Genomic DNA, 23804 nt, shown 5'->3' with positions numbered 1-23804 from the left:
TCAGATGCACATCTTGTTTTCCAGTTCTCACAACTTTTAAATTTTACTTTTTTAAACTACTTTTAGGGCTAGGAGCATTGATTTGAAGACTTCTGAATTTTCTTCCTGATATGAATGATGGCAATAGAAATACTGTAGTAGTAGCTGTTTCTTCTGTATGTTTTGAATGCATGGGATATATTTAATGGAATATTTTTGTGTTGAAATTACTGTCCCTTTCTCCAGCCGTGTGTGTAATTCTACTTCAGTGTATGCATTATCAGTTATGATGCCTCTCTACTGCAGCACATAAGTTGTTTGGCAGTCAATGAAACATGAAATGTTCACTATGAGAAGCTTCTATAAGAAATACGCTTAAATATGTGAGACTTACATATTGATTTTACTGTGTCCAGCCTTCCTGTAATTTTTTTAACTTATTCTATGTTTCTTAAAAGTTAATGAATGCAAAATGATGATACTTAGTTGACTAGGAAGACGTAACTGATTAAACACAAAGTACTTGTGATGAATGTGAGATAAATCTAGATCTAGATTTACAGTTCAACTTGACAAGTCACTAAACACTGTTTTCTTTTTACAGATTTCTCTTGGTGCTGATATGTTTAATATTCAGTGTACTATCTACTATAGAGCATTATTCTGAATTTGCCACTGGAACCCTTTTCTGGATGGTAAGTGATTTTTTTGGGGCAAGACTAATCAGTTTGACTAAATCTAAATTGCTTTAGGTGGGCAAGAGAGGTGGCTGTTAAAAATCCTCATGCAAAGCATGCTACTAGGACACTTCAAATAGTACCTGATTTCATCAAAGGAAGTTGATAGTTTAATGGGGATGATTATTTTGCCTACATCTTTAAAATATGAGGGTACTTTTTAGATTATTACTTTTTATAGACTTGCTTTTTCCAAGGTGTAGCTCTTGTAGTGAACAACTGGTGTTATTCAGTTTTATGCATCATGAAACAGAATATTCTATAAGGATAGATTTTTAATACATGTATTTGCTAAGTCTTATGGTAAAAAATGTCCAAGAGCCATTCAGAAGTATCTGAATCTTGGAGGTAAGTGATTTCTGACAGCCCGTTTTCCTAGTCAAAAGAACAGGAAGGAAGAGCTTCTTGCACACTTCTGTGCACCAGTGATTTGGCTTTGAAGATGGTGCTTGTTAACTGTGGTGGCTTTTACCAATACATGAGGGGCTTAGGTTCTGGAGCTATTTTGTACTTGGCAGACATTGTGTTGCCTATATAATTTCCTGTTCTTCTTATTGGGATATTAAGTACTTATTTAAACAATTAGGGGGTGTGATAGAAAAATCTCTTCACTTGGAGGTATACAGAGATTGTTGCTTGTTTTCAGACTAGCCAGGGAAAGCTTTTTGTATCATTTGACTCTGTGGCTGATTTAAAAATGAAATGTTACTGAGCTATTACATCTCTTTGAAAATATGAAATCTCATCCAACAAACTTCCATGAAGACTCTAGACAATGTTGCTCCTCTGTTCCACCCTGCCTCTCCTCGTCTTTAGGAATTTATAAATGGACCATCCTTGATAACAGTCGAGGAAATCACTTTGAAACAGTTGATCACAGTATCTGTATTTCAGCCACTCAGATCCTTTGGTCTCAGTGTGTGATAATTTCAGTATTCTTATTGTAATTTCTTTTTGCTAAATGGTGACTTTTAATGTGTTCTAGAATTCAATTTTCCATCTGGTTTGAAAATAAAGATCAGTTACTTATTTGTGTTCCTATGGCTTAAACTACATTAGCATATGCAGGTTTGCATGCAATGGACTAAGCCATCATTAGGATCCCTGAGTTGTTTTGATTAATGTTAATCCTGTAACAAATGTTGCTTGGCCTTGAAGCCATGCTCAGTATCAAACAAAGTGCAGTACTCTGCCAGTCATATGTGATGTTCTTATAGTCACTAAAATGTAATGATTACCGGTCACCACAACCACTATCCGAAACAGCAGTCCTGGCCAGGATTCAATGCTTCTCTGATTGGTTTTGTGCAGATGGAATGTGCATGTGCAGACACATTTTGTTGGACAAAAAATGACTAGAGATGGATGTGTGGCTCACCTTGTGTCCACATAGCATTCCCAGCTATTTTAAAGTGATGTTATCATCTAAGAAATGAATTGTACATGGGCAGTGGCAGTGCTGTAACAATTTCTTCCACCAGCCTGGAGGATACCTCTCTGGAGTTTATTTTCCTTCTGCTCTTTCCTTAGTTTCCTCCTACAAATGGCCAGCACAGAGGCTGCCTGTTCTGCTGGCTAATGTAGATTCACTTGCCTAGAAAGCATCTGTCTTAATACTTAGTTTGGTCTGAAATCAATTCACTTTAATTACAACACTTGAAAGATTGGGTTTAGAGCTAGTTAAATGAGTTCTTTTCCACAGAGTTTTGAGTCTTTTTGTTGCTAGCAGCTAAATGGTTATTCTCCTGCTTGGAGCACTTCTTCCCACCTTTACCTGAAGGAATTTCAAACTGCGTCTCCCATTTTACGCAGCATAGAGCTCACCCCATAGAAGCGTGAAGATTTTTGCCCTCTTTACTCTTTAGTAGATCATTACTCTGATCTACTTCATATCACAGCTGACTGTTCATGTAACCAGAGTTTCTCTACCTAAATAGGAATACACATCCCTGTGTATTCTGCCTTCTATGCCACTCTGCTCTCTTGAAAGTGAGAACAGTAGAGATTGCCAATGTGGTGAAAACAAAATTGGGCCAGAGAATCTATTGTATCAAGTTCAAGATAAAATTATTTGTTTCTCCCCTAATTGAAGGTCACTGTAACTCTTTGTGTAGCCCTGGTAGTGTTGCAAATAAATACTGGCATATGATGCTTGTGGTATTTTTCCCACTCATGAAAAAATATCATTTCATGATATTGAGGTAGATTAACACTTGGGAAGGATCAACTTAAAAAAAGTCATGTTGAAAGTTGGTAAGTCTTGATAAGAAGAATAGCATTCATCACTTGAAGACGTTTAAATGTTTTTTGTATTTTCTTGGAGAGGGTGAGTTGGTGTGCCAAATACAATTTTGGATAATATGTGTCACTGGAGTAGGTATATGGGACATTAGTAGCAGATGTAGCTATGGATGTGTCTAAGCCACATAAGTCTTGTCTTTCAAGGACTTAATTATGCTAATGTTCTTAAGACATCTGGTGGTCTAAGATAATTTCTTGTCAAGTGTGAAGCCTACCATCATTCAGACAGGTTTTGTGAATATACCAAAAAGACAATATCATAGCAAGAAGGCCCTTGAAGAGAGTGTCTGTAGTCTGAATAGAAAAAGGGGGCTGAATAAGCAGTTAAAAAAGCTCCAAATGCTTACTCTCCTCCTCTCATTCCCTAAGCATATGTTTGCAAGTCTCTGAAAATTCAAGTGAATTCTGGAGGAAGAAAATACAACTTTTAGCCCTGCATTTCAATGTAAAGGCCAATCTGTCATCTTTGTGACCACTGTAAACATTGCATGGCCACAGCTTCTGATACAGGATTCTACACTTCCCCACATGCTGTAATGGTTTTATTTGGTGTCCTTGCTTGGGCTTAAAGGAGACTTCTGTTCTTTGCATTTATGAAGGGAAGACAACATGTAAATCTCCACCTGATCATCACTGTGTTAAAATCAGTTCTGTGATGGTAAGACTGGTGAAATTGCTTGTCTTGAACTTGCAAATGCTGTCATTGGAAGGAGGTTTCTGATATCATACTCCCAAGTATTTTGTGCCAGTCTTAGGAGAGTTTTTCCCAGCTGTTTGAGATAATCTAATTTAATTTTCCCAAATATATACATTGTATGAGCTTTGTTAATTTCTCATTGTTGAGGGTTTTTTTCCTTTTTCTGGCTATTTAGCAAGCCAGCAAATGAGGGAAATGACAGTGGTGACAGGGGCATTGACACAATACAACATAAACACAACAGCACAGATAATGAAGAACATGATTCTTCCTGAATTTTTTTATACTAGCAGAGAGAAGCTTAGAGTGTCAAATAGTGTTAAAAATGGATCACAAGACTTTTATGTAGGACAACAGTGTTATTTCACAATCCACAAAGCTTAAATGCCCATACAGTTGTTTTTTGAGATTGCTACATGTAGTGTGGTATGAAAAGGAATCTCCAGTTTCCTCTGCTTTGCTTCATCCTGAGTCTGTGCTATTGGAAGCTTTTTGTCTATCCATCAGTATTTAGGATCTGCTGCATGAGCAAGTTCTTGTTCAGTGGGAAACAAGCACAATGGAACAAGTCACATATGTGAATAAAGTATTTGCAACATTTAAAACAATACTATGTTACAGCTTTCATTCCCAGAGTTTCATTCTCAGTTTCCCACAAAATACCTATATCTAAAATTTGCTTCTGAAGCACTCAGATTACATCCTGCTGTGCTACTCTTTGAATAGGTGCCAGCTGAATTAAAGTCCTCTGGAAGAACCAAGGCATGATCTAGAAGCTTTCTTGAGTTGTTACCTCTTGATGTCCCTTGTCTGATGCCCCTGTGTGTTTCTACCAGTATCTTATACCGTAAATATAGGAGAAGGTACTCTCTCAAAAATTCTTCAGTTTTGATTACCAGATCAAATTGGCAAAACTGAGCAGCAGATTGAGCCCCAAATGAGAAGTGTGAGGGATGATCATAGTCAGTTCTGTAATTGGGATTGCTGAAAAGAGAAAACTTAACAAAAGGTGATATAAAACCAAATTCCTGAAATAGTCCAGCCCAGGATGGTGTTTCTGAATTTGAGATACAGTCTCACAATTTATCATGCCATGCCTGAGTACCAGAAGGTGGGTAATCAGGGTTTAGGATATGTTTCTAAGAGTAACAATCTGAGGGGAGTGGAGACAATCTGAATTTCTTGCTTTTTTATGGATGACATCTTTTTTTCCTGACAGGCATATATGAGCATCAGAATTTTGGGACTGGTTTAAAATTCGTTTTAAAAAATAGATTAATACTTTTGGTAAAACCATGCTAAATAGTAGTCTCCCCCCCTCCCCCCCCCCCCCCCCATTAGTCTCTACACACTTTTGGCACAAATGGAGATATTTGACAGAGTTCACTTGCCTTTTTAATAGCTTTTTCCAAACAGAAGTCAAGGACAAAAAGTGATTGTAGGATTTCCTACACTCAGTACTTAATCTTGAGCCAACACTGTTCACTGTCTTTGATAAAACTGGCTCCTTTGTGTTTATCTGCTTCTTCCCAATGGTTTTCATAAGTGCTCCTTAAATTCCATCTGACTGAATGCAGAATGAGTTTGCCGTTCCTGTCTAATCTGCAATGCTGCATCTGCCTGCGCTTTTCTGACAGAAACTTGGCTCTTGAAAAGTGTTCATCCTGCAGAAGGAAAAACCTGACAGCTGTCTTTTTGCCTTTACCTGTTGCTTGTTTGTTTGTGTGTTTTTAACATAAAATTCTGTCAAAATGCACATTCTGAGAGATTAGGAGAACAAGTATTGCTTTATTTTATTTTAATTAGAAATCCTGCCTACTTGAAGTAATTTCATACTTCAGCTCTTCACTATTTACAGATGGTTTGGTAATAAATAATTAAATATGGAAAAAGTAGTCTTTAAATACTTGAGTTAGTTTTTATCTACTTGTTCTTAAAATACATATATGCACTTAAAACATTATCTTGGATTCCTACCATAGGCCAACTCTGTTTCCATTGACCATATCTCGATGAGTTCTAACCATTTTATCTCTTTTTGCTTTCACTTGTTGAAATATTCCCTGTGAGTTGAACAGATCACTCAGATCCATGCCAATTGCTTATGTCTTTCAGTATAAAAATTCTGTTTGCGCAACTGTTCTTTTTGACTTCTAATATTTGTAACTTGTATATAAGCCTTCTGTTTATCCTCTTTGTTCTATGAATGATCTTCTAAAATCTTATTTACAGCAGTGTTATGCTGCTTCAGCCACTTGCTTGTCTGAGAGGTCATCAAACTTGCATGGACATGTTTGCTTCCTGAGGGATAAACTCTTCTTTCCGTTATACAACAGCTTTACATATTTTCATAGTTAATAGTGTTGGGTGGCTGTTCAAAGCATAGAATGTCTTCAGCCGTTCTCAAAGAGTTGCTGATGGATTAGCAGAGAGTTTTTGAATGACCATAAGAGAAACTTGAAGTTTATAGAATCATGGAATGGTTTGGGTTGGAAGGGACCTTAAAATCGTCCAGTTTCAACCCCTGCCATAGACACCTTTCACTAGCCCAGGTTGCTCAGAGCTCCATCCAACCTGGCCTTGGACACTTCCAGGGATGGGGCAGTCACAGCTTCTCTGGGAAACCTGTGCTAGGGCCTCCCCACCCTCATAGGGAAGAATTTCTTCCTCATATCCAATCTAAAACTACTCTTAGTTAGAAACCATTCCCCTTTGTCCTATCACTACAGTTCCTGATAAAGAGTCCCTCTCTGGTTTCCCATCAGATACTGAAAGGCTGCCCTGAAGTGTCCATACAACCTTCTCTTCTCCAGAATGAAACAGCCCCAACTTTCTCAGCCCGTCTCTATAGCAGAGGTGCTCCAGCTCTCTGATCACTTTTATGTCCCTCCTCTGGACTTGTTCCAACAGGTTTGCTCCCTTCCTGTGCTGGAGGCCCCAAAGGTGGATGCAGGAATCCGGGTGGGATCTCATGAGGGTGGGGTAGAGGTGGAGAACCACCTCCCCCACAGTAACTAAATGACTGAGATCAAAATTTTTAAAAAAAATTGTTTAGGAGTATTTTTACTTCAAGTTTCAATGGCAATTATTGCTTTTACTTTAAAAAAATAATTCCAGTAAAGAAATACTATGTTTTCAGCAAACTCTACGTATGTTTATGTCCATCTATTTTTTCATCCTTTCATCTTTGCCTCATTTTAAGTAACACTTTATCCTTCCATTTTGTCGCAAGTTTTAATTCTGTAATATATACAGTAATAATTTCTTCCGTTTCTATGATGATTCCATTGAAAAATTATTTTTAAAAAGTTGCCAAAGCCTCTTGACTAGGGTTTTGCTTATACAGCAGGGGTCTGTAATGTTTTCTTGATGATCTAGTAGTTTGTGTGCCAGTTTTGATTTGTAAATGGCATTTAGATCTTTAAGGATATGACATTAAAAAATCAACTATGAAGTTAGGCAGATCTATTTCCTCCTTTGAGGATTAATCTGATTGAGCTGTTCATGATTAGAGGTCATATATTTTTCCACCAGGAGAGGTCACCATGGTAGTTTGCAAAAGACGCATTTTTATTTTTATTGTAAAAAACCTTGCAAAAAGAGAGCTTCTTAGCTTGTGGAACTAAGTTCATTAATTGTACTGTTCTAAAAACAGTAAATATGTATTTTTATCATACATATGATGTTTTTACACACTGTGAGCCCAATAAATAATCAATTTTTACAATATCAGTGTTATAGATAAAAGGGAAAAGTTTTCTCTGATTTAATATCTTGATGTTAAATACTTTTTAAATTTAAAAATACCAAGAGTATTCTTGATTTTGAGAAAATAGATTTGTTTTGCTATAAATCATATTGATTCAATTTCATTAATTTGATTTTAATTGTGTGCCATGATATATGAAATGTAGTGGTCATTGCAACTGGAAAAAATGAGGGGTAGGAAATATTGTTCATTTCAATTTGCTTTCCAAGTCAGAGCACAGAATCCAAATGTCAAATCTGTGTAACATTTTCAGGCTAAGTGGTAATGGCAGAGATGTATAGGAATTGATACACTGGATTGGACCAAATGCTTAGTTATTTCAGTGCTTTATCTCTGATAGTGGTCTGTTTTCAGCAAAAAAAGGGAAAACTTTCTTACAAAACTATTATCTATTAAAATAGGTAAAGTACATCTGAGTCTTCTCTTTGGCTTTCACCAGGGGTCACCATATTCTGCTCATTTTCTCCTGATGGGTGCTTTCCTATTGCAGTTTTCTCAGGCTTATTGCATAAGATTTTAAAGGGCTTGCACTGTCCCAGAAGCAGAGCCACAAACAGGGTGAATATTCTTGATGTTTCAGCTGCCGTCACCTTTTGGGGACAGACTTTATGCATCCACTTTCCTCTGATGTGTTTGTTTGCTGGAAGAAGCAACATATCTTCCAAACACATAAACATCTGTAGTTTGTATCACTGCAGCACCAGAGGGTACAAAAAACCCCTATAAAGACTGTTTTCAGGGTCCTCACCTGTTGTAGGTCCTTACTGCCCTCTTGCATTGCTTAGTTTCTAGCGATTCTCATGTAGTGACTTCATTTAGCATGGATTAGCATTCCCATGTTTGCAAATTCTGTTGGAGAAAAGGCTGAAATGTGTGATCAGAAGCTCCCACATCAGCCACTGTCTAAGTTTTTCAGGCCAGAGACTCATGTTGTGGCTGTAGAGGTCTTAAAGGGAAGACCTTATGGAAGAGTTCTAGGCTGCATCACTGCTCAGTTTTGCTTTTAAATGAATTCTTCCGCATCATATGCCATGAACAGGTACATCCTCCTGCTGTATATACAGGCAAGGCTTTCCAGAGTTCCCAACCTTCAGAGTACCAAGTGATAATTGGTTTACTTAAGCCAGCATGTCTGTATTTAACTGTTCTATTTCTGAACTGGACATCAGGATGGCTTTTCTTTTTTTGAATGACACCATTTTCGAAGTGTGTTTTGAAAAGAAGACACACATTTCCTGTCTGCAGTGGAGGAGCTCTCCTGTTCCTTTTTTTTTATCACTGCTTTTTCCCCTTTTCCCATTTAAGCTATGCAGTAATCAAATGCTGTTTATGGTATCTTCAACCTGTTTCAGAATAGAAACAAATCTGCAAAAAGCTTAATTGAGTCATCTCTATGCTTTATGATGAAGTGTATGTTCTAATAGATTTGAGGGCATTTTCTCTATCCCATCAAAACAGTCAGTGTCAGAAAGTAAAAATGGTGGGATTTTTATCTATTTCTCTATTTCTTGCCTTTGTGCCAATTTATAATTCTAGATCTGGTCTTTGCCACATGGCATTAACACTTTTGGCCATTTTCAGGTCTGTGATATATTGATTGTCTAAAACATGAAGTTCACAGGTACTCCAGCTGGCTTCATCACATCATTTCTCACAGCTGATGATGGGTATTTTACAGGTTATGGCATGCAGAGTAGGTCCCACAATACTTAGTGGTATTTTGTGATGTCAGTGCAGAGTGCATTGCCTGTGTAAAAACAAGTGCTGATGAGGTGTCTGGTGCCTTAAAGGCACTGACAGGTAGACTGCCTCAGCAGAAAAATACACTAATTCTTGTATACTATGGAAGAATCAGACTATATTAGTGTATAATAAAAATAAGCATATGACTTAAAAGCTTTTGGTCTATTCTTTTATTCCTCTAAAGGTGTGAGAGACGAAAGAAGGGAATCCCTGTTTCTTTCTGAGCTTCTTGTTGGTCTGTGGGACGATTAACAAATAGATCAAGAATATTATATTATTAAAATAGACATGGCATATTGTTTCATACATTAAACATAGTAGGAGAAAAATGAGTTTGTAATACTTTCAACACATTAAGTAAGCTTAGGTTGTCTGCTAAGTGATCTTGCTCAGTTGCCATTATCTTTCTGGAATCAAATGTAACTCAAGCTTCTCACTGTGAACTACAATTATTCTCGTGGGTTATATTACCTATAGGTTGCCCTAATGCACTACAGAACATGTTGTGTTGGGTGATTGCTGCATGCTTTGCAACTGCCTAAACCAGAATTCACTGTGCAGTGAGTATAAGATGAATTAACAAAGGGCCAACTCATAATGCCCTTAGTCGAATTTTACTCACTCTGGCTCTATATAGAGATCTCTGTGCATAGTGGTTTCAGAATGTGGCCCAGGAGAGTACAAGAACATTTCTTTCTTGGGAGTGAGAAGAAGGTGGAGAGGTACATGCAGAATTTTTTCAATTCCTCTCCTCAAAATTTTGACATCCTCCCAGATCAAAAGGTTAAGAAACACGGGAGTAATTATTTTCAATTCTGAGGTGCATGTTCACATTGGATAGATCCACTCCAGGAGCAAAGCTAAACCCTTCCCCTCCTACCAGAGGTGATCCCTTCAGGGACATGCTGTTGGTGAGCTGGAAGATTCCTATGGAGTACTGGTGGACCTATAGAGAAATTAAGAACTTCAGGCACTAACTTACTGAATCTTATTTATTCCCTATTTGATTATTTTTGTCTTAGTTGTATCTTTCAGAATTAAGCAATTGAGAGAAAAGTCCTGCTTAAAAATAGTTGATGGTGTAGTTAATTTCTGTTGTAGGAAAACGTTGTTGTCTGCTTAAGTAGAATTAAAAAATAAATTTATGTGACTCACCCAGCTCATTTGAATGGTAGTTGTCACAGGTACTCTGACTAGAGCACCATGTGCTTCCCTTAGTAGAGTACAACTTGATTTCATACAGAAACAAAAATGTCAATAAACTGAAAGATAAGGATACTCCTGATATGAAGTCAACAAATTCAGCATATTTATCAGGTGTGAATGGAAACATTTTAAGAAATGTTAAGGAAATCCATTTGTATCCAAACAACAGACTCGTAAAATTTCAGTGCATTGGCTTAATCTAAAAGATGTAAATCTGAGCAAGCTAAAGATACTGTGGTACACTTAGCAGCATTTGGCATTTTTTCTTCAATATATTGGATATTATATTTTCACATACAATGTCTGTCATCTTGGTAAGAGTAAGCATGAGGGGAAGAAATAAATATTTTCAGTATCAATAGGTTTTTATAGCATTTGAGTAGCTATTAAGCTAAACAGGTCACTAAATTGACATTTTCCACTCTAAGGACTGGAAAACCTTGAAGACAGGTTATCAGATTAAATTCTGGACATAAGTACACGTGTGCAAACATTTGGACTATTAAACCTTTATGCCTGTTTCTGAGGCTTCATTGTTTGAAGCTGCCATTCCTTGATTGAATCTTCGTGAGCACACACTATTCATTTAGCCATCCCACTTCCTCCTTTTACCCGAGCACCTAAATATTCCAATAAAAAAGTGAAGAGAGCCTTGTGTGTTCTCTCCACCTAAAACACAGCTGCAGCTGAGAAAATACTCTTCTTTTTCATGTGTGCACTTTAATCACTCCAGCCGAACTTCCCTTCTCCTGCTTCTCCAGTGCAGTTATCCATAACCGTACTGGAATATACTGTAAATTCCAGGCTATATATTTCATTTACACACACCCCTGTATAAAAATGTTGATTTTTCTGTGTTAATGTGAACACGTTTTTATTTGCTCATCAATGACATTCTTGGGGAAAAGTTGAGAAACTCCACAAGAGTTTCTTATTTGGCTGATTGAATTAGATATGGATGGAAGTTATTTGCATACCTTTCCCTTTAAGTTTTTTTCATATATTTCATAAAACTATTAAAATTGACTTATACTAAGAATAGCATAAACATATGCATTATTTAATGATTTATTTGGGTGTAAGAAAGAGTAAGAGGCTAGACTTCAGAAAAATTAAAAAAAAAAGAAATTAATTTAAGGGCTTCCTCCTGACTGGGGAAAGAATATTAGGTGTTTAGGGCCATTTTTCCAGACAAAAGGGAGAAGCACAGAATAATGGAATGCTGCTGCGAGTCATGATCATTCAGGTGGTCATGTCAAATGTTCTGACAGCTTATGGCAGCTGTTCTGGTCAAAGATACACAGCTCTTTTTACCCTTTCTTTCCTCATAAGAGTTCAGAGAAGGGTCACTGAGAAAAATGGAAGGCTGACACTGAAGCTGGTTGCAAGATAGAGTAGTCAAGGGTACTTTATGATCTCTATTTTGATTAAGTATGATGTGTCTCTTATTTTTATGAGGTAATGGTTTGTTCCTAGTTGTTATTTTTGGTTTCAGTTTCATTTGAGGAGTTTATCCCTGGCTTTCTGTTGCTGCCAAATGGCTTTCCAGGTTTATGAAATCTGCTGAGAATCCTTCATCGTGTATTCCTTCCTTGACCATTTCCAGGAAAAGGAGAAAAGTAATTCTGAGAGCCTAGATGAAAATGTTTTGTGGGATCCTTCTGAGTCTAATCCCATTTTCAAAGCAAGGGTTCTGGAAAATTTCAGAAAGCTGGAGAAAGATCTCAAGCTGACATACGGATGGATGGAAACTTAATTTGCAGATAATTTTTGCAGATTTTATTCTGGTTCATATTTTGTCCACAAATCCTCACCATCACTTGTTGCCATTCCAGTGAGATTAAGTACTTTTTTCTGACTTTCCAGAAAACTGCTGGGTATTTTTTCTTTACCAAAGGTTAAATGTGAGGCAATAAATTTAAGGTTCTGAAAAGTATTTATGTGTAGAGGAGGAAAAGGAGGCTGGTTAGGGCTTTTTTAAAGGTGAATTTAGTGAGGTGAAGCCTGATCAACCTTGACAGCCCTGGAAATGGGTGTCTCCTAACTTACATTAGGATTATACAAAACAAGAGTGGAAGTTTCATAATCTTCCTTGTTTTTTTGAGGGACCACCTATAGAGCTGTGATGGTTGTCAACTTTCCATGTTTTTTGGTCTTTGGCCTGTCTGGGGCTGCCAACAAATGTGTTAATTGCTGTGGTTTTGGTAATGTGGACACCTGTCCAGGACAAAATGAACTGAGATCTGTAATTAATGTCAAATTTATTGAAGATGTAAGTTCCTCCTTTTTCCTCCTTTCTGTCAACAATTTATTTTCCTTTCCATAGACTTGGCAACTTTATTTACTTCAGCAGGATTTCCTGGTCATCACCAAGATGGGTTCTTGTTGATAGATGAAATAAAATCACAGGTTCTGGCATTTGCCCTGAAACTAAAATACTACTTAGGCCAGATATAGTTTTAATTTCAGCTATTAAAAGTACCCTCAAAAGATCAAGAAATAACCTGAGCCTAAGAGGTTTTTGCTTCCTCAGCACTTTTATCTGCTTGTCTCCTTTCTACACAATTTTTTACCCAACTGACCCAATGACTCCAATATGTAGATCCGTAAAAATGATTCTTACACTACCGTAAAGTGTTCTGCTTCCTTTGGTGGAAATAAGAGATCCCTAATAAGAGACTTGAAAACAAATGCTACTGAGTGATGATACCAGGAACCTGCTGAAAAACACAAACAATTTAATAAGTCAGAGAGCATTTTTCCAGAAATGCAAGAATTGTTTTACTTTGCAGACTGTTCTTGAGGTTTGCTCTGACTGTTATGCTTGAATAAATATTTGCATTTAGATTTCAGGTAGAACACAAACTTAGAAGAATTATTTGTAGATGCTTTAGATAATACATTAATTTAAAAAAATCAGTCTTGGGTACTTAACTTATGTATTTTCTTGTGCTTCAGCCTTGAAACTGTGCTTAAAACTTGCTTAATTTTATGGTAATCCTTGGTTTTACTCAGGATGAAAGTGCCATGAAAACAGAGGAAGACTTTGTGTATTTTCTTGGTTCTCTTTCCAGGCAAAACAAGGAGGCAGAAGTGAATACAGAAATGTTAACCTAACTTTGTTAAAAATCAAATTGACATGCAGTTTTGCATATTAATGTCAAGTTTTCCTTACCTGTTTTTCAGCTTTGAAATAGTTTGGTCCCTTTTCAACCATCCAGAATGTTAGTTTTAAAGACATGTTGGTATTGCTATTCAGGGAAAATTTTGATTTAAGTGTGTTCACTCTTTGGGTGCTGTAGAATTCCCCAGGTGCAGATTACATGCATGTTTAAGTTAAAATACAAATATTTTCCAAAGCTGTAAATTATGTAGTAGGTGTTTGGTGGCTCTGAGTTATGGATGCAGTTTGGGTTGGAGCAAAGCCTAGAAGCTGTATTTTGGTTGTGCTAGCATATTGCAATGGTGGAGGAAAACAAGGAAGGAAGGAAGGAACAAAGAAAGATCTCAACAAATCTGTCCATGTGGTGATTTTTCCTAATCTGCTTTCTTTAGAAGTATTTCAGAGTATACTCATTGTTGGTTATGCACAAGTGCTTTACACTGTATTGCTGTAGAGAGAAACAATACTGAAATATAGATAATTCATATATTTTATATGTTGTATATACAGCTCACCTCAGCCAGCAAGGTGAGCTGCTTCAGTCCCAGCAAGATCCACAGCAGAGCACTCCAGGTTAAGCACAGGGTGGGATTCCATCACAGGGCAACCTCAGGTTCTCAGGAACAGAGACCCACCAGAGGCCCATGACTTGCACCCAGTTCCAGGGCTATGAAATGATTGCCATAAGCAAAACCTTGTGGAATGAGTCCTGTGACTGGGCTGCCATGATGATGGACAGTTTTAGGATCTCCAGGTGGGTAGGCAGAGCACATGAGGTGGGGTGGGGGCACTGTGTGTAAGGAGGGAGTTGGATGCAGTGAGAGCCTCTGGGTAGGGATGAAGGGCAAAGTAAATAAGTCAGATGCCATTGTGGGAGTCTACTGTTGACCAGCCAGCCAGAATGGCAACACCAATGAATTATTATATATAACAAAACATATCATAACAACACAACAATAATATAGGATATAAATATTCAGCAAATAATTAAGGAGTATGTCTGGATCAGCTACACTTCTCTCTATGGGTGATTTTATCTTTCCAGATATTAACAGGGAATACCATATAAAGGGCACAAATAGCTCCAGGAAATTTCTGATGCATGTTGAAGATAATTTCTTGGTGCAGGTAGCTGACTAGGAAAGGTGCTCTCCTAGATTTGTTGTTTGTAAACAGAAAGAGACTTGTGGGTGAAATGGTGATTGGTGGTTTCCTTGATCACAGTGATCATGAAGTAGCTGAGTTTCAAAAGTTTGTGATGAAAGAAAAACTGCCAGTGAAACTATGATCCTGGATATGGATAGAGCAGGCTAAGGGCTGCTGAAGGAGCTACTTGGTAAAGATTCTTGGGAATCTGCTTTTGAAGGTGCTGAGACTATGAATGCTGGTCACTTCTTAAGAGCCATCTCTTAAGAGCATAGAAGCAGGCAATTCCAAAATGCAGAATTCAAAAAAGCAGGGCAGAAGAGCAGCTTAGCTGAACAGGGATCTTATTCTAGAAGTTGGGCAGAAAAGGTTAGTGTCTAAACAAGGACAGGTGACACAGGAGGACTACAGAGCACAGCACAGCCAGCGATCAAGGAGGTGATAGTCCCATTCCACACTGAAATGGTGCAGTCCCACCTTGAGACGTGTGTGCAGTTTTGGGTGCCTCAATATAAGGACATCAAATGATTAGAGTGTATTCAGAGGGCAACCAAGGTGGTGAAAAGTCTTGAGACCAAGACTTAGGAGGAAGTGGCTGAGGTCACTTGGTTTGTTCTCCCTGGAGAAGAGGAGGCTGAGGGGAGACCTCACTGTCATGTACAGCTTCCTCAGGGCAGGCAGCAGATGGGTATCTGGTCTCTGCTCTCTATGAGCAGTGACAGGACACAAAGAAAGGGAATGAAATGGCATCAGGGGAAGTTCAGACTGGACATCAGGAAATAGTTCTTCACTGGGAGGGTGGTCAGTCACTGGAATGGGTTTCCCAGGGAGCACCATGCCCAAGAGAGTTCAGGGAGCATCTGGACGACACTTTCAGGTTTATGGTTTAGTTTTAGGTAGTCCTGCGAGGAGCAGGGAATTGGACTTGATCCTTATGGGTCTCTTCCCATACAACATATTGTATGATTCTATTTTGAATATGCAAAAGGTGACGTTACACATTTTGGTTTTATGTTCATAAACTCTTTTTCATGATCTAGAAATGTTTCATATACTTGTTGGTTTTAGGAATGATAGGCCTGTAGCTTCCCTCCCTTCCTTATTTTTGAAAATTATAAGTTTTGGAAAGAAATAAAAGAAGAATAATATTGTGTTTTTCCCTATGATAGACTGATGGAATGGAGCCTAAACCATCCTTTTATTCATGCAAATCACATTCAGGAACTGATTATATCTCCCTTTTATGTACTGGCTGGCATATGCATATAAAAAGCAAACAGATTAGGCACAATCCTTTTTATTGCATCATTCATCTCAACAAACTCATTTATATTAGTCATAGGGATAAATTAAATGTACAAACTATAATTGGACTTTTAATGAAAAAAAAAAACCCTGATAACTTTTCCTTTTAATTCTGACAGGAAATCGTTCTGGTTGTGTTTTTCGGTGCTGAATATTTGGTCCGGTTGTGGTCTGCAGGCTGCAGGAGTAAATATGTTGGCTTCCAGGGAAGAATCCGATTTGCCAGAAAGCCAATATCAATAATTGGTAAGATTTAAACTCTTTCATTTGTTTTAAAGTAAAGATGTCAACTACTGCAGAGACTGTATTACAACTCTGAGCTGTGTCTGTCACTGAGGCATTTATCTGCTTTGCGAACCTTTGCAATTATTTCTCGTTTTGGATTGCTAGAACTGGACATTTAAAATACAGCTGTGAGACACAGGCAGACATCAACCTTAGAAAGGCAGAATTGTAAAATGAAGAAATAACTAAATCTATTTGTGTAATTGGTCGGTGATAACATTTAGCTGCAGGATTGTACAAAATACCCCAAAAGACACCGGCACAACACACATTCTACAGGCCACTCCAGCAGTATCCCACTCCCATCACAAACTTAACTAAGAGAGGATTACGAAACAGAAACACAACAGTTCAACACCACATGTAAGCACACTCAGTAACCCCAAAGAAAAGCAATCAGGAAAAATATAGCCACTTCCCATTAACACGTATACACCCAGTGAGCTATAACAAATTATAATTAGTAAGGCACAGGAAAATAAAGTAAGAATTTGGTTGCTTACCCCTGCAATGTTCGATGGAATGGTGGAGACAGGGTAGCTCATGGGTTGCCCTCCCAGAGGTGGAAGTTTTCTCCCCAGTTGCAGTTAAACTGCACTTCTTTTTATACTTTTTTTCCTTCAGGTGGTTTTGTGTGTCTATAGTCAATTTTCTAAGGGTGATACAGATGCCTGAGGGGGGTGGGCTCCTTGAGCCTGCAGGGTGCCACAGGGTACAGCAAAGAAAGGCTATGCTAATTTAATAACATTCCATTCTTTGGTAACATCACTTATCAGCATCCCTCCGGGGGGGCTGAGGCATTTCCCTCAACTTGTCAGGGGCCATCACCCCACATCTACCTTGTAAATAACTTTTTTTATTATTATTTCTTAGGTAGATTCTCTAAAATTAGTCTAATTTTTCTTTTCTTTGCAGACAGATTGTAGATGATTAGATGTATGTGAGAAAAGACAATTCTATCATTAAATAACCCATCTGGAGACATAGATTGAACTAATTCCCAGCAAATCATGAATCACTTTTTCTCTCCATGTGTCTTAATTCCCTTGTTGACAGAATGAGAATGTTCATTCTGTGATGCTCATGTACCATGTCAGCAGCAGCAAGAAGAGTGATACCTTTCTGAAATACTGATTTAACACTTCCATTACTTTCTGGTTTAGTGGGTTGGGTTAGGAGCCAAATGCTTCTGAAAACCACAGCCTAATTAGGGTTTTATGAAAAGCAGGTACCAAGCACCAAGCACAGGCAAAATCAAGAAAATGCCCTTTGACAACTTCTTTTATCCTTTTGTTGTTGTTACAGAAAATGTCACAAAAGAACCAATTAATGAGTTAACTTTTGTTTCTCCTGGTTTCAACAGGCTGTAGATTGAAAGTTGTAAGGGAACCTGAGTCTGCATATGTGTGTCCATTTTATAGTGTCCATAAGTAAAGCACAACAGAACTTTATTTATAAGCACCTTTAATTGGTTATATATACAGCTCTGAAAAATCAGCAGCACCTGGTATTTAAAGCTCCAGTTATCTTTATAATTTATGAAGAGCTGATAGAACACAAAAATTCAGCAAAGAAAAAAGTGGTATGAATCAATCTCAGATGTGTTCATATATGCATCTGTGTCCTTATGTACATCATGTCATCTCCAGACTACTAAGAACACTCCTTTAAACTTAGGACTATTTACATTCTGTAATATAGTACAGCAATAAAATATAAAATAAAATAGTTATTCTTACTGTTTTAAATTTAAAAATGATTAAATGCTTTTAGTGAAAAAACTGAGAATTGCATACTGGAAAGTAAACTGAGAACATCAAATGACAGCTATGGAATTCCTTAAGGATTCTGAACATCAGTAAGCTGCAGTGGACTGTCAGTGGGTGAGATTTTTAAAGCTGTGTATTACACTTACTAAATTGCAGGGAGCGTGATCTCTGTAGGTCTGTCATCTGCATATGTGGTACATGAATTATATAGAATATGCCATGCCATTTTTTTTCTCTCTACACCTCCTGTGTATGTACAGACATGTTTGCAGGCATGTAAGTAGGTAGAATATCCACATATTGCTGTTTATAAATAACTGGAGTTCATTTTTTAAATTACTGAGCTTCCTGATACTTTAGTTTTTAAGAACTGCCATAAATACTAGTGGGATGCTATTTTAAAGACTTGCTAGAGTTGACAAAGTTCTTTAAACAAATAGTATCTCTATCCTGATGTTTTCCATGCCAGTGTTTGCTTCAGTTTGAGTCTTGTGGAGACATTTCATGCAAGATGGTTAAGCTGTTCCTGAGAAAAGGAATTCTGACAATGCCTTGTGGAGAAGAAGTCGTGTTTCCACACTTTGAAGCAGACAGTTTAAATTTAAAGACAGAATAGCTTTTTCTTTTAATCACTGAAAATCAACTCCAAGCTGACTTACAAGTCCCTGAAAATTTGGTAGCTTGTGTTTATGCTTCAAACACTCTGCTAGGGAAAGCTCTTATATTCCTCAGAGATTGAATCTGCAGTGAGCCTGAACAATTCAGATTTTAGGTTTCCTGGAGCAGTAATGCTGGGGCTGGAAGTGGAAAATCTGTTGATTTTGGTTTTATAGTTCTCTTCCTGAATCTGCCCAGGGCACATGGAAAATACGAGGCTTGAATGCTGAGGTAGAAGGAATGGGCTGGGACATACAGGCTCAGTAAAATGACAGAAGGGAGGATGTGGTTCTAAGGGTCTGGGAGGAGAATGTTCAGAGAGACTGACAAATGATCAGGAGGTTGAAGGAAAACCAGCAGGGACTGAAAATACGTGGGATTGAAAGGTGTCACTATAAGGCAGAAGAATATGCTGAAGACCTAGACTGCAAAACAGGACTATTTGGACTAGTAAACTGGGATTAGTGAGAGAAGACTAAAGATGGAAAATTAGGATGAAAGTTAGGAACAGAGAAGATGCAAATATAGAAGTACAAGTGTAGGGGGAAAAAAAGGAAAGAAATATTTCTACCATGTAGAACATTTTCAGAAAAGTAGAAAATACAAATGAATCTGTTTTATTCTCATTACCTGACTGAAACTCATTTCCTAACGGTCAGTCTTTTCCTCCTCATGTGCTGGTCATTGGATGGATATATATATGCCTGATAATTTAATAGGGACATGGGTGCATCATTTGCTTAAGAGCAAAGATCTGTATCACATGATGGGAAGAAAACCCACCCTAACTTCTGATGTTTACAAATATATGTTCACACAGATACATTATAAGGAATAGCATAAAAATTTGGAAGATGTGGCATTCAAAAGTTAAGATTATCCCAAAATGGAAGCTCTTTCTCTAGCCTCACCCTTCCCTTTATTTATTTTCATCCTATAAATGTGGCATTATTGCAGTACACTCTTTAACATGCCTGGGGACTTTAAACTCCTTAGGGAGAGATCCAGCTTTTATTGCAAAAATCAGACTGATGCTGGAAATCAATGCTACTCAGAGAGGGAAGGATACTGGTTGTTGTAGAACTTCTGCAGTATTTGTTGCAGCAACTATGTGGTTGTGAATTTGGCAGGAGAATGTTTAAAGAAGAGGAAAAAACAAGTTAACCTTTTTGATGGAAACTGCTGCTGCCTCTCAAGTTGGATTCTGTCCTGCATCTTGCCCAGGCATCTCACGGAAACTGTGGCAGTCAGTTAAATCAGTTTTCACAAGTGTGCCTCATTTTCAGGATGTCCAAATGAAGACTTTGAAGTTGGGTTAGAGAGGTTCTGAGCTCTCACAGCTGCAAGTGAGGTCAGCAGGCACTGGGTTTTTTTGAAGTGCTATATAATGTTAAGTGCTCTGAAGAATAAAGTACTGCCTGTTTAAAACTGGCAAGGAAAATTTACCAAAATTTTTCCTCATTCTGTCTACATTTGCTACCCATTTATAATACTATCCTTTATTTTCTGGTTAGAATTTGAAAGTGAAGCATTTAGATGCTCTAAAGAGGTTTACCACAGAAATGCCTGTGAGGAAATTAGAAAAATGTCTTCTCAGAATAATGTTAGAGTAAGGTTCAATAATTAAAATTCATGGTCACTGAACTAGGATAGGAGAAAATAAGGGATGCTGGCACTGTGAACACAATCCATCATTTGCATTGTATAGTGCTGGAACTGTGTAAACTGTGGAGTTATGGAAACAAAAAAAAAAGGAACTCTGGAAACAATTATTTTTTCATACAAATAAAGACTGTATCACAAAGTAAACCAACAGCTCTGATTTTTTTTGTCAACCTTTATTCTGACAGTTTTCTAAACTTTGAAAGCTTGTCTTTACAGCTTTGATACATTTTTCCAACCAAGTTTATGTGTGTATGTATGCATGATACTTGACTTTATGCATTTCATTATTGAGTGAAGAAAACCCTTACTTTTTCTCTTAAATCAAAAGCCTTGAGTCAAAATATGGATTCATTTCTGGGGTATGCATATGCCTCTGCATTTGTTGTTTTGTGGCAAGCTGCCTGATCCATCACGTTCTTTGCAATTTCCATTATTAAATTCATCATGGAAGAAACTGTAGTCATTGGGTTTTTGATGTGAAACGGTTACATTAACTTACTGCCCACCCAATTTAAGGTAATTTAAGTGTTCCTCAGTGTGTATATGTTGTGTGTTTCAGTGCTGAAATCATAAAAAATTTATACATTCTTTCTTCCTTATTTTTTCTTGTTTGTTTGTTTTTGACAGATCTCATCGTGGTAGTAGCCTCAATTATTGTTCTGAGCATAGGATCTAATGGACAGGTGTTTGCCACCTCTGCAATAAGGTATATTCTTCCAGGGGCTGTAGCTCTCCAGTGCCACAGATGGTCCCATCAGATGTGTATCTAATTTCCCAATTTCTCAATTAGATGGATGTCTGATTTTCCTAATATTGAAGCACTGGACAGTGGAGGGCTGTGTGCTTTTGTGCTTCATCACTGGTTGGGGAACAAGAGCACAGAAACAAGGCATATGAAAAATGGTGGGAATGCTGAAGCCAAGTGGAAAAAATGAAATGTTATGTACTATATAAAACATCAAACAGCTCTCCTTCTGAGACAAGAGAGTATTACAGAACATCAGTTTATTTAAGAAGTAATCCAGACAGCACTTAACTCTGTACTTTTTCAGCATGAGTAATTACTTTGTTTAGAGAGTAATTATGCTTTGGTAGATTTTTTTGGCACAAGTAACTCATACCGTACATGAACCAGAAACATTTGATGTCTACAGTGTTTGTTCAGCTTGCATCAAACACTGCAAGCTTGTTTTGGGAGGAAAAGTGGGTAAACAGAAGAAAGCATGATAAGCAGAGTAGGTGCACTTCCCACTCCTTCTAACTTAACTTGCAAGATGATCTGCACATTCTTTTACAAGCCTCCAATTTCCAGTGCAGTTTGATCACTGGGAAGTGAGAATATACAGTACTGTCTAAATTCTCTCGTTGTGTAGACAAACACTGAAGGGAACTACAGGTATAAAGTGTTTTTAAGGTAACTCTTACCACAGAGCATTCGCCCTTAATGATAATAGAGACTCACACAGGCAAGATGAATGGGATTTCTCAGCTAATATAGGAAAAGAGGAGGGTGAATATGAAAATTCCTAAGATTTTGTATGAGTGCAGGAAGGATTTTAATGGAAAGGCCTGCTGTGTGTTTATGTGGAAACCCAGTGAGTTTGGGGCTCAGTGCAGCCTTTCCCAGTGTTTAAAGACACAGTCACTGCACTACATCTCAGAATGCTCTGACAGAGAAGCTTAACCCACATCCCTGCAGTGTTGTGAAAAGCAATCAGGATCAGGCAAGTCTTAGTTCCACCAGATTTCCTCAGAACTGTGATGTGAGTGGCTGTTGTTGAATTAAGAAGGAATGAGTCTCACATACCTTGCCTCTGCTTTTGTTGCTTTTAAGGTGTACTGTTAAAATCCTCTTTGGACCTCTGTCAAATCCCAGCAATCCCAAAAACACAGCTACATGCATGTTAGGTCATTTACTTGTAGAATGAAGCTTCAGGCTTCAGACCCCCAAGGTGCGACATTTAGAATCACTGCAGCAACCAGTGAGACTGAAACTGAGTAGCACTGCAGAGTTCACAGCAGAATCCTCCAGCCTTCTCTCTTCACTGTTCCAGTGTCACCAAATTAATAAAAATGGTCTTTCCAACAAATTCCTTTTTGCTTTTTTAATGGAAATGGTTTGTACATATTTAGGGGCTATCTGGATTCTCTTGTTCACTGCCTTGTTTTTTAAACTTTTATTTGTAAAACTGCCAGCCTATACCATGCATGTCAGCACTTGACAGTAGCATAGCTGTAACCAGCTTGGATCCAACAGAAAGGAAAAGCAAGAACTAGCTGAGGCATCCAGAGCCGTGTCTAATCATTGCACAGGGCAGCTACATGTAGATCTCCCCCTTCCTGGCATGAGCAACTGGTAAGCAATTGCATAATGTAAGTCCATTGGTGCTCACATATTTAGTAGTCTTGTAATTCTTGGATTTACATTTTAATTAACAGGTTATAAGTGAATCTCTAAAAGTTTCCAGCTAATTGCAATTATTACTCCAATGGCATATCAAATAAATAACAAAACATGGTGTTAATATACCCAGTCACTGATATGTGTTTGATAATGAGGATTGTTGTGTGCTTTCCAAAAAAAAGAACAAGCTTTTGATCATTTGACTGTCAGCTGTGAAAGCTCAGAACACCTGCTTTCTGGATAAAGGAAAAGCTGGTTATTTCAGAAGACAGTCTGCCTTCCTAGGATGAGTAACACCAGTGGCTGCAGGATGGCACCATGGTGGGTTTCCAGCTTATAGGTGCAACCCAGAAAAATGCAGCCACAGTGAAATTGAAATCAATCTGAATTAAAAAGCAAAACATACATGAAGAACAAAATTTTAAGAATAGCTAAAAAAAGCTAAATAGTAGTTTTAATGAAAACTTTTCTGGTAGATGAATTCAGCATTTATCCTTTCCTGCTTTCCACTCGTTTGTTTCAGGGATAAGATAATAAAACGATTGTGGGCAAAGTTCATTGTCAAAAGAGTGAATCAATAAAATATTTCCATGGAATAAAATTATACTGAGGAACCATACAAATAGGACAGATTTTTATCTGTGCTTGCTCTTATTGTCCTCCTCTGTCTCTTGCACAAAGGTTGCAAAAGCCAAGCAGTAAATTTCAGAGCAGGGCCCACTCAATTCATATAATGGTGAAGTGTGGCTCTATGTAAGACTTTTTTTTTTTTACTAGACACGTATGTTCAAGACCTACTTTCCATCTCTATGCATTTATCTGACTTGGCAAATGTTACAATTCAGCATGCTACCTCAACTGTAATTTTCAGATTTTAAAATATAGATACTGAAAAATTTGTTCAAGTGTTTACAATCTACTCTCAGTAATAATAAAAGAGAACTAATGAAATAATAGTTGGATCCCTACTAGACTTAT

General features: G+C 37.6%; 1 protein-coding gene across 1 annotated transcript in view; it reads left to right on the top strand.

The window, feature by feature from the left end:
• The window catches only part of LOC139670141 (potassium voltage-gated channel subfamily KQT member 1-like), a 490265-nt gene that overhangs the window by 21537 nt on the left and 444924 nt on the right, over nt 1–23804 (top strand). The window contains exons 3-5 of the mRNA XM_071551440.1: nt 584–674; nt 16166–16292; nt 21050–21128. Of these exons, the coding sequence (XP_071407541.1) occupies nt 584–674; nt 16166–16292; nt 21050–21128 (297 nt within the window). The remainder of the gene's footprint in view (nt 1–583; nt 675–16165; nt 16293–21049; nt 21129–23804) is intronic.

Source organism: Pithys albifrons, chromosome 3, assembly GCF_047495875.1.
Source record: "Pithys albifrons albifrons isolate INPA30051 chromosome 3, PitAlb_v1, whole genome shotgun sequence".
Classification (NCBI taxonomy): domain Eukaryota; kingdom Metazoa; phylum Chordata; class Aves; order Passeriformes; family Thamnophilidae; genus Pithys; species Pithys albifrons.
The sequence above is the reverse complement of the archived record's forward strand: the minus strand, read 5'-3'. Positions and strand labels throughout refer to the sequence as shown.